Source organism: Microtus oregoni, unplaced genomic scaffold (genome assembly GCF_018167655.1).
Source record: "Microtus oregoni isolate MIOR12 unplaced genomic scaffold, Mior012 000013F_ref0000133, whole genome shotgun sequence".
Taxonomy (NCBI): Eukaryota; Metazoa; Chordata; class Mammalia; order Rodentia; family Cricetidae; genus Microtus; species Microtus oregoni.
In genome coordinates, this window is record NW_024543072.1 from 4,671,397 (window position 1) to 4,687,840 (window position 16,444).

A 16,444-nucleotide genomic window follows, 5' to 3' on the forward strand; every position below is an offset into this window, starting at 1 on the left:
TTGTGTGGGTCCAGCCGCTGCAGCTGCAACTGGTAAAGGGGAAACAACAGGAAGGAAACTTGAGGGAGACGTGCCAAAGAGGGAGGGGTTACATCCTTTACCTGTGTATGGAGAAAAGTGCTTAAGCTACTTAGTGCCAAGTTTTGACCCCTGAAATTCAGAGCGAGAGAAGCAGCCGTCGGAAACATGCCTTAACTACAGTCAACATAATGAATCCCTTAAGTGCGAACGTTTAAAGGCTCAGAAGATCAGACGGCGTCCGGAATCCTGCCACGGCTTCCATCCTGAGGCAAGTCTGAGAACCATTTCAATTCTTTTTCCCATCAGATTCACAATGAGTACCTCATGATGACCAGGAACTACAGCTGAAACTTGACTCATGAGAAAATAATTCCTTTCAGAAAGCCAAAAGAGGAATACATGACAGCTAATAGATCGAGGTATTCAGGCCATCTCTACTTGGTGACCTCTTCCTTTGTTGTCTATATATATTCTTAGATCTTTTTCTAACTCTCGATGAGTGATGATTTTATCATATACAGGAGGCTCTGACCATCATGGTTTTTTTTTTTTTAAATGGAAGGTAAAGTTACTTCCATGGATTACTTCAGCTAACTTTTTGTTTACAAGATACCTATTTAAAGAAAAGTTGCGACTTAGTATCAGATCGTGGTCACTGATGGAGGGGAATGCTAAGTGGCAACCAGGGTTGTCCAGCTCCAGTATGATATTGTCCTCTACAAACCTGCTGGCCTGCATCCATTGCTCTCCTGGGAGTGTGTGAACAGCAGGTTAGACGCACCTGCATCCAAACCCCTAAACTGCCACACCTCTGTCGGTGAGGGTAGAATTAAGCCCACTCCTGACAAAGGTGAGTCTGCATATATTCTGCAGTTGCATCGGTGACATTTTAAAGCAAGAAGAATAAGTTCATAAATGGAGCCCACTTCTGCCCTACCCAAAGCAGAAAGCTTGCCCAGATCTATAACTAGAGAGAGGTTGAACAGCTACTATTGAAAATGTCACCCCAGCCTTCTTCCTGTCTGTGCACTTTCAAATAGCACATAATTTTTGATGTACTGTAGGCTATCCAGTTCTTAAGGTGTTAAAAGTCGGTATACTACCTATTTTAAGTACTGCCAGTATTTTGACTATAATGAATTAGAGTTTATGGAGAATATTTGCATCTATAGTCAAAATGGAAATTAAAGCAACATCTTGTACATATTATATATATATATGCTGAAATTTTTTTTAATATTTCAGTGATCCTAGTCACATGCAACTCTGAAAATATAAACAATTTGAATTAAAACCAGGAATTGGGCTGGGTGTGTTAACCTCACCTATAAGGCAGCATCTGAGAGTCCAGGTGTGAAGAGAGCAAGTTCAAGGCCAGACTTAGGTACAAAGTAAGAATCTGTCTCTGGGTAATTAAAGTAAAAGTTACTAGAGTCAACAAGAAAATTTTCTTTGGTAGCTGGATATAAGATAAACATGAAGTTCTGAAGTTTCTTTTTCCTAGAATGCTGAAGTTGGGGTCAGTATAACCTAGAAAGTAGTTGTATAAGGAAACAGTTAATTCAAAAAGAATATATGGATTAGTCTTACACGGCGAAATAGTAGTCTTATTAATTCCTGGATAACATCCTAGGAATTAATAAGATGCTTCATTATATAAGACTAGAAGCTGTGGAACAAAAACAGATCCATTTAACTATTCAAGTAGCTTGACCTAACTAGGAAAAATCTGACAAAATCAGGAGCATTGTAAATGATGTTGATAATTAGTAATAGTCCAAGGTTGTTAAAGTAATACAAAGTGAAGAGACAGATAGGTCTAATTCAGAGGCACAACAGTCTCAAGTTTTACAGTCTTCCTCTTGAGTACCTTTCCCACAGGCAGAAGCAAATCACACTGATGGTAGAGTAGTAACATCTGGTGGCTTTTGGAAAAGTATAGAATAGATGATAAAGTGAACAACCATTAGTAAGAAAATAGCCAAACAGAATAGGAGAATAATGGAGTTGGCAACATTTCTGCTTGTATTTAAGAGAAAGAAACACATAAAATTATTTTTCTGAAATAGGGTCTCTCTCCCCGAAATAAAAAGAAAAAAGGACCTGAGAAGCAATTTCTGAGCTGACTGTGTCTCTCAGCACTAGTGGGTTTCACCCTCTCATGCTTTTGTAAGACCACAAAAGATACCTGCAGCAGCAGATGCCTTCAGAGGCGGATGCCTGCAGCAGTGATGCCTGCAGAGGCGGATGCCTGCAGCGGCAGATGCCTACAGTGGCGATGCCTGCAGCGGTGATGCCTTCAGAGGCAGATGCCTGCAGCAGTGATGCCTGCAGTGGCGATGCCTGCAGCGGTGATGCCCGCAGCGGTGGATGCCTGCAGCAGTGATGCCTGCAGTGGCAATGCCTGCAGAGGCGGATGCCTGCAGCGGCGGATGCCTACAGTGGCAATGCCTGCAGCGGTGATGCCTGCAGTGACGATGCCTGCAGAGGCGGATGCCTGCAGCGGCAGATGCCTACAGTGGTGATGCCTGCAGCGGTGGATGCCTGCAGAGGCGGATGCCTGCAGCAGCAGTCCTTTACCTCTTGAATGCACTACATCAGTCAGTCTCAACTTGTGGGTCACAACCCCTCATCAAACCTCTTTCCAAAAAGATCTACATTATGATTCATAACAGTGCCAAAACTATGTTATAAAGTAGCAATAAAAAGAATTTAACAGTTGGGGCCAACACAACATAAGAAATTGTATTAAAGGGTCGCAGCATTAGCAAGGATGAGAGCCACCTTCAGTGGGTCTACATAATTTTCAAAGTAGCTCAGCGGTTAAGAGCACATACTGCTCTTGCCAAGGACCCCAGTTAGGTTCCCAGCACCTACTTCAAGTTGCTCACAATTGCTTGAGAGTTCAGTTAATCTGATGCCCTCTTCTGGATTCTACAGGCTCAGCACTCGACAGTCACAGCCCCTGACCTACACATAAGAAAAAAAAATAAACCTTTAAGAAAGTAGAATAATTTCCAAAGAGTAGTTCAGAATGTATGCACGTTGACAACTGCAGTTAGGGATTTGGAACTCTAGCTGGGTGGGATTTAGACAAATCTGTATCCTTCCATCACTGAGTCCGAAGATTCCAGAATCTTCATCGGTATGGAAACGGCAAAGCCTAAAGTTCTGGAACCCGTCTCTGCTCTAACCAGCCCCTGCTTTCCTTGCAGGAGAATGCAAGAGAGTGTGGGGGTGCGTCGAGTCTCCAGGCCCAGGCGGTCCTGCTGCTGCTCCCCCTGGTTTCGAGTCTCTCCTTGAGGTGACACTGACCCCTGAGGTGTCCTTTTGGCATGCTATAAATCATGGATAAACTGTGAACCCAAATATGGTGCGACATAGAGACAAAAGCATAGGCCAGCCATCAGCATCTCATGATTTCAAACTGTGCGTGATAGGAACTCTTGCAGATACATTGACAAAAAGTTATCTTTTTACTTTGCCAGTCATGCCAATGTGAGTTTGCCACGTGATCACCCTTCCTCAGACATGGGGCTGTACTGGATAGGCAGTGTCCCTTCTGCTCGAAAAAAATGAAAACCAATTTAAAACTGTGTACTTTTTAAATAAAGTATATTAAAATCATAATCACCTTGTTTGGAAGTTGTCATTTTATCAGCTGAGAACACAGATTAAAAAAAGAAAAAAAAATCATGGTTGGAAAAATGTCACCTATTCCAGGAACCAAGAAGGATGCTGTTGGCAGAGAATGTGCCCCAAAGCAGACTCAGACAAATAGTTAACAATAGTTTAGATGTTCCACTCAAATCCCAAAAATATTTACAGAAGTAAATCAAACTATCGTCTACACTGGGAAGATTTCATTACATAGAACCCTGGGTTTGTTGAATTCAGCTTCAGTAGAAATCATACTTTGGAGGAGAACACAATCTCTCGTAATAGTCTAGCGCTGAACTATTTAAGGGCAGAAATAAAGAACTCATAAATCCCAGGAAATTCTTCCGAAAAGGCTCAGAGGACATAAAGAATGACCATGAAAGACGCCGAAGCTCATTTCTTCCGCATTTGGCTTCTGGCTTTGCCCGTAAATAAGAGGCGAAACCAGATCTTAGATATTACAGGACATGAAACTACCCAGAGCCATAACCTTTCCTGAGATGTTGGCTCTCAAACAGGAAAACAGATCCACTGGGTCGTGGTAACCAAATAAGGTGGAATAATTTCCTCTCCTAGGTAAAAATGTCTTGCTCTATGGGATGGCTATCTCAAAGCCATCTGGAGCCCGCTTCAACTTTCAAAACAACAACAACACAATCCCAATATACGCTCATCTCTTCCTGAAAGAGTTCCATGGATGAAGGGAATAACAGCACCACACTGACATGTTCCTTAAGGTGACTGTGCCTCCAGCTCTGGTCTCAATAGAGCAATACCTGCAAAACAGGTGACCACCATGGAGTCATACAATGGTGGTCATCTGCACTGTTCACTTCTATGCACTAATCAGTGAATAAATGCATTTGTCATTCATACAAATAACAACTCATTATATTGAATACTAGGCAATGGCTAAGTAACTTTTTTTTTTGAGACAGGGTTTCTCAGGCTTTGGAGCCTGTCCTGGAACTAGCTCTAGTAGACCAGGCTGGTCTCAAACTCAAAGAGATCCGCCTGCCTCTGCCTCCTGAGTGCTGGGATTAAAGGCATGTGCCCAGCAGTGATATAACTTTGAACAAAACTAGTGCCTTAAGACCCATGATACTCCATTATAATTCTGAGAAATGGCAAAAAGAAGCCAACTCTGTCACTGTGTATGTAATTTAGTATTGACAGTACAGAACACATGTTTATAAATACACCCCATACAGCTCTGACTAGCAGAATGGAATTGCCCTTCACAGTGACATAAAGGTAATAGGGTTGAGTCATACTACGCCTTGTGGCATTGTGGGTCATCACAGTTCTGTGGATGGCCCAGGAGGTCCCTCATCTTGTCTACTCCAAAAATACTGCCAACCAAGTGGGCATTACTTTTATCAAATTTGCCAGTAAATAACTTTCTCCAATCCACTATGTCGCAAGGACCAGTCTCAATCCATTTTACCAAATGTATTAACACTGACAGCACCATGTCTGTTAAAGCTGTGTCCCGAACACTTTCCCCTCCTTGCACTTAAGCAGAATGTCCTCCCTGCTCTTCAAACATGCAGGGCAGCTTTAACCTCAGCCAGGGCCTTTGCAGTTGTCACCTCTGTGCAAGGCACTATTTCACCCCAGATACCTGTGCACATCACTTCCTCCCACACTTCCAGTCTTACCTTGGTAGGTGACCTTTCCTGACCTACCATTTTTAACTTCCCTGCTTCACCTTTTCCCATGGCAGTTATTTCAGGATTCCTCTCCCCAGTTTGTCTCCCCCAAGCGAACACAGGCAGAGAACGTTCAGCAAGAGGTTTGTCTGAATTTCACTGCTGCATTCTCAGTCCAGAGAAGAGCGTTGGAAGAGGAAGAGACCCTCAGTCCAACAAGGGAATTGGCAAGCAGAAAGATCAAGAAGAGGTGTCTCTATGGCATGAGCAATGGGATAGTATTGCCACAACTGCAGAAGGTCGGGAACTGAGCGTAGACATGAACTCTGAGAAGATGCGTGCTGCAGAAGGTGGGCATAGACTAGAGATAAAGTCAGACAGGCTGTGGTGGACAAAGCCAGAAGCTGAGCCAGAAGAGTAGACCCAAGAGCTTTTGTTCATTTACACTTGCCACCAGGCCAGCCCTTGCCCTGACACTCTCCCCATACCCCGTGTTGTCAGGACTCAGGCCAGCACGCTTCCACTCAACAAATCCTCCACTGTGCTGCCCGAACTGCTGGCACCACCTTCTGCTTTCCATGCCGTGTTTTCACAGAGATCTGAGTTGCTGCTACTCCACAATGTGGCATATCAACCCCACACTCAAGGACCTCAGAAACAGGAGGATTACCACACTTGGTGTAATTTTCCTGACAATCACTTTACCAGAGCCTAGATCCAAGAGAACGATGTGTCTCCTATGCTAAGGGCACCTGTGATGGAAGCAGTGACAATAGAAGCATGAATCCAGCTGGGCAGTGGTGGTGCATGTCTTCAATCCCAGTACTCGGGAGGCAGAGGCAGAGGCAGGGGGATCTCTGTGACTTCAAGGCCAGCCTGTCTACAAAAGCTAGTTCCAGAACAACCAAGACTGTTTCACAGAGAAATCCTATCTCAGAAGCCATCCCTCTCTCCCAAACAAGAAGTGTGGATCCAGACTACAGCAGTCTATACTGGTCATACCCTCAGCGTGGCTGGCAGGGTTTCCCAAAGGCAGAACCATGAGCTGCAACACAGTTAATTCACCATTATGTCAATAAACCTTGAAAACCATACATGGGAGTAATCCGGGCTCTTTCCTATCTTTGATGCTGAGAGAAATTCCTGTGCTGCAAGAGATCTTTTCCATCAAGTGTTAACCATTCAGTGATGTACTGATTGCACCACAGTGCTGAACATAGCAATAAAATGACATGCTAAATAACCACATGTACTTTAAGTCTCAATATTCCTAGTTTACAGATTCATATAGGCTGATTACGTAGTATGATGCCGACACTGAATACCAGTGTTTGTTATTAGGTTTTAGTCTTAGTTGTAGTAAATAAGGGTACATAAATGGGTGTGCTCCAGGCAGATACTGAGCACAGGGTGTGGGAGAGCGTGTTTGGTGTGCTGTGCTGGCATCTACATTGTTTCCGCTCTACCAGGAATACTACAGTACCCACTGTAATATACTGTCAACAGTTCCAAGGTAAATCGCAACATGTATTACGATTCAGTTCTATAATTCTAGAAACAGAGATAAGATAAATCACTCCTTCTGAAATGGTTAGATGCAATTGTATTAGATGGGGAAATGCAAACAATTCTTATATAAGTTTACTGCTCGGCTACATATGCGAAAACAGAACATATATCTTTCCCTTAACTCCCCCAATTAACAGCAAGCCACTCATCCATGCTGCTAGAATAATGCTCATTCCCCTTAGTGTTAGCTTGAGTTGAGCATCACCGTGCTGCATTGTGTCACTTAGCATGCGATTCTGGCATCAAAATCGAAGGACTCGTTAGGTGCCTGGGTTTGAGTCACGGGTCATGCCGAAGCACCTGCTCATTTCCGGCTTCAGCCTTGCCATCTTTGTGATGGAGTGCACGACAAACACCTCACAGTGCTGTTCTGCTTCCAGGACTACAGCCGTTCTTCATCAGGTAACCGCTCTAGGTGCACAGGATGCACGGAGCAGTAAACTCAGTAATTTGAGGGCACTGCTTTAATTACTTTGCTATTATTTTAATACCTCGTCTTCATCCTCAAAAGCCTATTAGACACATCAAACTGCTTAGATAAAATATAGCCCTTTAATACACTGTCAGGTGTGTGTGTGAGCACGCATATGTGGGCACACTCCTGTGGCAGCCGGTAGCCACCTTTAGATGTTTTTCCTAGATAACTTTCCCCTTTCTTTTCTTTATTAGTGTCTTATGCATATATATATATATATATGACATATGTATATGTCATATATGTGATGATATGTGTTATGCTGGGGCATTCTCATGCCATAGTGATCATAAATAGGTCAGAGGATACCCATCAGGATTTTGTTCTCTCATTTCCTGTCAGTCCCGGGGCTCGAACTCAGATCATCAGTCTTGAGCAGCAAGTGCTTTCTCCTGAGAAGGCCTTTCACTAACATATCCATCTAAGGTTTGGAAGCAGAGCCTCTCACTGAATTTGGAGCTCATTTATCGGCCTGGGCTGGCTTGTCACTGAATTCAAAGATCTACTTGTCGCTGACCCAAGAAATGCTGAGGTTACAGAGGTGTACTACTCCACCCCGCTTTTACAAGGTGCTGGGGACCCAAACTCAGGTCCTCATGCTCACAGGGCAGGTACTTCACCAACTGAGTCCTCTCTCTTCCCAGCCCATATGCTGTCAACTAGTTAAGGTGATTTCGTAGAAAGTAAATGACCCTATCATCCCACAACACACTCAATTCGACAACTCCTTCCGTCTCTGCTGTAAAATCAGTAGTTTTTAGGAAGGATGCCTAATTCTTTGGGGTTCCTAGGGAAATCTTGTAAAAGCAATAGCTCACCAGAAATAGAGACCACAGTTTTAGAGACGGCAAGAACATTGGAGCAACCTTCTAAGAATACACATTTCAAAGCCTCAGCCTTGGTTTACTAAATGGAAGCTGTCCCAGGGTGTAGCCACAGTGTCTGGAGCACAGGCCTTTGGTGGGGAGGAGGTGGAAGGGACATGACGTCTACGTGAGGTAAGCTGAGAAGGCCAAGAAGGCAAACTTGACTACAGAGTTCTGAGTGAATTCATTACCCTGGGTACTCGATTTACCCTCTTACTTCTTATGATCTGTTGAGCTCTTTAAATGATGGAGGAAGGTCATTGGCTAATAAAGGCACTGCCCTGGCCCATTTTATTGGTTAGAGGATAGGTGGGAGGAGAAAACAGGACAGAACGCTGGGAGGAAGAGGAAGTGAGGTCAGAGACTCGAAAGCTCTCCTCTCAGCAGCAGACGCCTGAGAGAGACGCCATGCCCCGCTCCCGGGATGAAGCTCGACCCAGGATGGACTAGGCTAGAATCTTCCCGGTAAGACCGGTGCTCACCGATTATTAGAGATGGGTTGATCGGGATATCAGAATTAGCCAGTAAGGGCTAGGGCAGAAGGGCCAAGCAGTGCTTAAAAGAATACAGTGTCTGTGTAATTATTTTGGGCATAAGCTAGCCGGGCAGGCGGCCAGGGGTGCTGAGAACGCAGCCCTGCCGCCCATATTACTTCATATGGCGCCCACGTGGACAACTGCTTCCACATAAAGCCTGAGACAGCTTGGGAAGTAATTCTAGAACAAAATGAAAGCATTGTGCCTGGTTTCTTGGTAGCAGCAATTTCTCGGTTCTACTCTGCTTGCCAGAGGCAAGCAAGCGCCTCATCTAAGAGAGGCTTCCTGACTCAGCTTTAGCTGCAAAGCCTGCAGCTCATTAAGAGGTCCTGCCACGAAACACTTAAACGGTGTTGACGAAAAGCTGAACACATGCTTTTCGGTTTTCAGCCATAGCAGGAAAAAAGCTGCGCCGTTTAAAAATGCCGGCTTTCTGAGCCATCCTGCCAGGACAAACTCTGATTCTTTTACGCAGGCGGTTTGTGCGGTTTGTAAGCACAGGCTGCTGAAGCTCGCTTGCTGGCTACAGCCAGTACCTCAGCCATGAGGCTGGAAAGCTAAGGAATGGACTGGATCTAGGTGGCAAAGCCACGCCTTTAGTCCTACTGAGATTGCTTGGTAAATTAAAGATTCATGTGGTCAGAAAAAGAGAGATTCAAAGTACAGTAAAGAGAGATTCAAAGACAGAGAAAATTTCTGAATGGTTTAAAGTGTGTTAAAAATATATGCAGACTAAAAGTTGAAGTTCTTAAAGTAAAAAACAAAAAAAGGAAGAGAGTTGTTGTGTGTGGTAGCACACGCCTTTAATCCCAGTGCCTAGAAGGCAGAGACTAACAGATCTCTGTGAGTTCAAGGTGTAGTAGCAAACACCTTTAATCCCGAATGCCTGGGAGGCAGAGACAGGCGGATCTCTGAGAGTTCAAAGACAGCCTGGTCTACAGAGTTACTTCAGGTCAAAGATACAGAGAACCTGTCTCAAAAAACAAAGAGTTAAAAGTAAAAATAAACAAAATAGAGGTTAAAACAAAGCAGCACAAAGATGGAAAATACACAGAGAATTTTGATACTGTATGCTATTATGCTCTCTTTAAATTATTTAAATGCTGAGGAAGGAGCAACAGATGCTAAAAGATATTTATTTATAAATGCTGCTGAACTAATCCAACATACATATTGTGAAAATGCCTTGACTTTAAAATTTGGATCTAAGGACATGATACTTTGGAAAGGAGTTTCTTATTTTGTTTTCACAGAGGATGAGACGCTGTTTATTTCTTCTATTCCGATTTGGTATGATGGACCACGCCCTCCTGAAGGGTTGGTGTAAACGCCTTCAAAAAATTGCTTTGCTCAACTGCCAACTGAGATGAAGCTAACACACAGGTTATACCGTGAAAGACCTAATTAACGACGCCCCCATTCAGCAGGAAGCAGTTTGGAGAGAAAAAAACTACGCCCATGTTCCCAAATATGGTTTATAAACATTCTTTTACATTTAAAGGGGGATATGATATAGATATGAATAATTTGCATTAGTATAGATTTTGCTTTATTGATAGAGATTTAAGGTCAATTTTGTTATATATATAAATGTTTCAGATTTTGATTAAGGTATTGTGATTGTGTAGTTCATTTAAATATGTACTGTATAATTAAGAAATATCGGTTGTTAATGGATAATCATCGATAATAGTAAAGCTTGTAGTCATGTTAGTTAGATTTTCTAGATATATAGAGATATATTTTAGATAGACATTCTTCATGTCTTTCAAAGATTACAGAATAGGACATTTAATGTTTTAATAACTGAGGACTTTTCATGACAATGAGACACTCTGCTCCTGGCAGCACCAATGTACTTCAAGAGGAAGATGGGCATCGAAGAGGCACCTTATGGAGTTTGATAGCCATTTGGGCAAGAAACTGCTCTTGCCTGGACTATTGCATAAACTGGACACAGAGAACCCGCAGAGAGAGGACTACTGAACTTGCCTAAGGTGAGATGATCTTTCGGGGTTCCTGATTCATGAAAGAGTCTGCGAGGCATTCTGCAGGACACAACAGATAGTGACTGAACTGACTTTGAATTTTCCTGCTTTATGGAAATGTCTGCTGGATAGCATGGGCCTGAAGGCTGAAGATGGATGCCCCAACGGTACAGAGGAACTTTGGGTGACTGTCCAGGCAGCAAGATGTCTCTGTCATTTCTAGAGTTTTGAAGGTTGCTTTTTTCTTGTTTGCTTAGGTAGTATTGTATCTTTCTGGAGTCTTTGATGGAGTTAAGAATAGTTAGTTATAGTTATAGTTTTCCTTAGTTATGATAAAGATTATTGTAACTTTTACTTGATAACTGTTTTGTTATATGTAATTTTGCTATGTTAAAGTTAAAGCCTTTTTTTTTTGTTTAAACCGAAAAAGGGGAAATGATGGAGGAAGGTCATTGGCTAATAAAGGCACTGCCCTGGCCCATTTTATTGGTTAGAGGATAGGTGGGAGGAGAAAACAGGACAGAACGCTGGGAGGAAGAGGAAGTGAGGTCAGAGACTCGAAAGCTCTCCTCTCAGCAGCAGACGCCTGAGAGAGACGCCATGCCCCGCTCCCGGGATGAAGCTCGACCCAGGATGGACTAGGCTAGAATCTTCCCGGTAAGACCGGTGCTCACCGATTATTAGAGATGGGTTGATCGGGATATCAGAATTAGCCAGTAAGGGCTAGGGCAGAAGGGCCAAGCAGTGCTTAAAAGAATACAGTGTCTGTGTGTTGTTATTTCGGGGCATAAGCTAGCCGAGCAGGCAGCCGAGGCGCTGGGGACGCAGCCCTGCCGCCCTTATTACTTCATTTAAAATGTGTGCTTTCTTTCCTTCATCATATATGTCATATGATGTCATCATATATGTCATCATATATGAGTTTGACATATAATTTGAACTATGCCATATTTTCTAGATTCCTTCCGTGGTGGATGAATGGGTGAGATTAGTGTCTATTTGTGAGTGGAATGGATAAAACAGCATTCTTAGGAACCAGGGCCGTCTCTACTTCCCACACGGGCAGGTGTTTTCTCAGGACCACACAAAAGCACTCACAGGTGCTGGCTAGTAGAGTCTGTAGTCGAAAGATCTCCTAGGGACCTGAGGATGCTGGCAAGCATGAAGCTTGGGAGGATTGAGGAGTATCAGGAGGATGAACAGCTAAAGAGTGAAAAGCAAAGGTCGCAGCATCTCCAGCCATCTACACTGGACAGCTTTGAGGACCTGACTGAAGTTACTTTTTGGCCATACCCAGTGTCAGTGACGGAAAACCTATTCCTTAAGTTCACAGCAGGTCTGAAGAATAACAAAGAAATGGCAAGGAAGACAGAGGGGACAGATGAAGGCTGGCATGTTATGTTAAACGTTAGGAGCTGGAGAGACGGCTTGGTAGGTAAGCGTGCTCGCTGTACAAGCCCGAGGACCATTGGGATCCTCTGCAGTCACATAGGAAGCCATGTCCCACGTTCCTGTAACCCTAGCTCTAGGGAGGCAGAAATAGGAAGACCGCTGTGACCTGATTCGGGCTAGTCTAGCTGGAAAATGGAGAGCTCCGGTTTTAGTTAGAGGTCCTGTCACCATGGAACGGGGCAGAAAGCTGTAGAAGTCACTGGATGTTCTCCTCTGGTCTTTACACTTGTACATGGGTGCCCACCTATGTTGGTATATATGTGTGTGTACATATACATATATATTATACATATACTTTCTTAAAATATACATTTGAGTTTTAGGTCCAAAGCATTAAGAATAAAAGTGAGCATCAGTTATTAACAAATAAAGCCATGAAGTGTAGGGCCACATAGAAGTTTAGGATCTATCTAGAATACTGAAGGAGGAAGAAACACATTTTTAGTCCATAGCATCTTTTACCATTGGATTTTCTCTTGCAGATAACTTCCCTGACCCCATTCAACAAGATGAGGTCTGGTAGTATATCCCCAGCATAATCCTGTGTGTGTGTCTGACAGTGTGCTTTTATCAGTGTAAAGGTGACATCAAGGTGCTCAGCACTCAGTGACCATCCTAGCTCCAATGACGATGACGAGAGAGAGGAAGTAGAGTGTCAGTCATGAAATGCCCGAGAAACATAGATTAATGGAGGGAAGAATGACCTTGGCTCATGGTTTCAGAAATGTCAACCCATGATCTGTTGGTCCTATAGCTTTGTCAAAATTGTCAGCGGTACCCCACAAGTAAAAGAAAATTAGACCTACCGCACATGTCCCAAATCAGTAACTGTTGTGTGCCCATGTGTGCTTACAGTCACGTAAGCACATTGTCACAACAGGTAGAGGTGGATCTCTTTGTCCCTCTTGCCAATATAACTACATAAAATAAATATCTTTCTTCCATTTTCACTTTTAAAAATTAGAGTCATTCAAATGATCCCACCAAACACTGTCCCTCGCACCAACATCTCAGAACCCATAAAAATGGAGGCCCCAAGTACTCCCAATGTGGCCTTCCCTGGCAAGTAGCATGAGGGTGTTTCCTTTCTCAAATCTTCCCTCTTCTAAACAACTATTTTTGCTTGCTGTTTTGTTTGCTGGCCCTTTATGTCTAGCTATAAATTCTTTCATTGGCAAGAACAAGTCCAGAGAGATCTAGCCTCCAGTTTGACTCCCTCTGCCCTGTTGTCTTTATAAAGCTACACCACTTGTGAAATCCAGCCTTTTCTACTGGCTCAGGTTACACCAGTGCTTTCCATCTGTCCTGCCTGGAGAAGGGAAGGGTCTTCTGGACACAGCTACTTAGACACTGTACTTTGGGTTGCTCGTGGATTCTAGTATTCATTTCCGTGCCAAGGAATGCTCTGGAAGAGATAAGCTGGGTTTAGCCTCCTATATGGATTCCCAGCAAAGTGCCAACTGCATAAGGGTCCCTCCTTCTATGTGCTTATTGCATTTTTGCTCACAACCAGCTGCCCACCTACCGTTCATCATTGGAGTATTAAAAATCACACACTAATTCCCTTTCCACCTGCAGTCCTGCCTACCCAATAGGCCTGTATTTCTGGCTACACATGGAGTTCTTCATCTCCCCAAGCAGCATGATTGGAGGAAAACATCACCAGTCCAACAATCACCCACTGAATTCATGACAGCGTGATTTAAACCGCATTGCCTCTAAGTTGGCAGTTTCACTATATTCCCACAAGCTCGGCTTTCCCCATGCTTCAACACCCATATTGCCTACTTCTCCTAGATGAAGAATGGAAGTGTCAAATGGGGATGCTGCCGTTGCCCCCATTTCTACAAGCCTGTCTCATCTACATTCTCTCCATCCCCTCTTTGTCCATCACTGTAAAGCATCACCATTCTATCAGAAACAATCCTACAGGTGCCTGTTTTCTACCCTTTCCTGTTTCGTCGGGGCTAGGCTCCTCCGCATTCACCTGCCTCTCCTGCAGCAGTAGTTCCTGTCTCTGCAAGACCATTCCTATACACAGCCAGACCTAATGCTCCCATTGTGTCTCCCTTGGAGAGTTAAGAGATTTCTCTTGCTAGGCAAGGCCCTGGTTTTTGGATTTTCAGGCTTTATGTAAAAGTCAGGAGAGGCTACATGTATCTGTAACCCCAACATGGGAGCAGGCAGGAGGACAAGTGGATCTCAGGATCTTGCTGCCTAGTCAAAACAGTGAACCCAAGTTCAATGGGAACCTATCTCCAAAAATGATGTGTGCCATAGAATGAGATGTCTGGTGCTGATCTCTGCCTTCCACGTATCTCATAGTATCCTTGGATACCACACACACACACACACACACACACACACACACACCTTATTCATACCACACCACACACACAAATATCACACACAGATGTGCACCCACACACTGCACACACATTCATACCACACACATCACACACACACACACACACACACACACACACACACAGGACCCTCCTCCTTGAAGCCTATCTGCTTGCATCATCCCCACTTCTATTTTCTCAGGTCACTTGTCAGGACTCCCTGTATCTTGTCTTCCCCCACATATGTCCAGATGGATTCCTCTACCCTTGTATGAGGACTCTTTGTGAAACACCTAGAGGCTCCAGAGCCAGGTCTATTATCTGTTTCCCTACCCCTTTCCTACTGATCTTCTTGGCTAAGAGTCGTTTATCTTTCCTTCCTTTGCCTGCCCAGACTCCCCATCTCCTGTCTATCTTGCTTACCAGCTGGCCGTTCCTCCTCCATGTGCCCACCACATAGGTCCAGTATATCCCAGTGCCCACCATGAATGATGCGCAGTATATCCCAGTGCCCACCACGAATGATGTCCAGTATATCCCAGTGCCCACCACGAATGATGTGCGGTATATCTAAGTGCCTACCACCTATGATGTCCAGTATATCCCAGTGCCCACCATGAATGATGCGCAGTATATCCCAGTGCCCACCACGAATGATGTCCAGTATATCCCAGTGCCCACCATGAATGATGCGCAGTATATCTAAGTGCCTACCACCTATGATGTCCAGTATATCCCAGTGCCCACCACGAATGATGCGCAGTATATCTAAGTGCCTACCACATATGATGTCCAGTATATCCCAGTGCCCACCACGAATGATGTGCGGTATATCTAAGTGCCTACCACCTATGATGTCCAGTATATCCCAGTGCCCACCACAAATTGTGTCCAGCATATCCCAGTGCCCACCACGAATAATGTGCAGTATATCTCAGTGCCCACCACATAGAACTAGTACATCCCAGTGCCCATCACGTATGATATCTAGTTTATCCCAGGGCCCACCACTTATGTCCAGTATATCCCAGTGCCCATGATGTGATGTCTAGTATAGTCCAGTGTCCACCATGTATGATGGCCAGTATATTCAAGGGTCCACCGCATACGATGTCCAGTATATCCCAGGGCCTACCCACTATGCCCAGTAGAACTCTGTGCCCACCACATGATGTCCAGTATGTTCCTGTGCCTACCATATATGATGTCTAATATATTCCAGGGCCCACTGCATAGGTCCAGTATATCCCAGGGTCCACCATATATAATGTCCAGTATATCACAGGGCCTACCCCATATGTCCAGTATACCTCAGTGATTGGTACTCAGACCCTTCCAGTTCTATCTGTTCTTCCTTCCTAGAATTTCCCATTCTAAGCCACACTCCTAATCACGTATGTGCTGATGCCCCCAAGTATGCCCACCCCCCCATAAACTTCCTGGGCTATGCATACACAGAGCCTGATGGTTTACGCCTACCCTGTTGGATGGAGTCAGGGCATCTCAACTGTAGCATTACCCAGACATACCTCTGTATTTTCTTCTGCTATCTTGTTTCCCCATCTGTTCTCAGCTCAGTAAGGAAGCATGCCAGTCCCAGTCAAACGCAAAGGCTTCTACATTGCCTCTAAGTCCTCTCTTGCCCTCCCTACAGCAAGCTCCCAAAAAACTTGACAGATTATTTTCACAAAGTACAATCAGAGTTTTTGTCTCGTTTTTTTTTTTTCCTGCTCTAGTCCAAAACTATTCTGTCTCCCTTCTTGCCTCTTTACAAACCATGGAAACACTTCACCAAACAGCTACAAAAACCCATCACAGGGTTCTTTGCTGTTCCTCATTGCCACCGGTGTCCCTGCATCCACTTCCATCAAACAAGACAG

At 44.2% G+C, this 16,444-nt stretch overlaps 1 protein-coding gene across 2 annotated transcripts in view; it reads left to right on the forward strand.

Moving 5' to 3' along the window:
* Positions 1-3,651, forward strand: part of Cacna2d3 (calcium voltage-gated channel auxiliary subunit alpha2delta 3) — an 835,389-nt gene extending 831,738 nt beyond the window's left edge. For both annotated transcript variants that reach the window (XM_041662952.1, XM_041662953.1), the window contains 2 exons: positions 207-289; positions 3,237-3,651. In XM_041662952.1, the coding sequence (XP_041518886.1) occupies positions 207-289; positions 3,237-3,329 (176 nt within the window). In that variant the 3' untranslated portion in view covers positions 3,330-3,651. The remainder of the gene's footprint in view (positions 1-206; positions 290-3,236) is intronic.
* Positions 3,652-16,444: the final 12,793 nt, after the last annotated feature.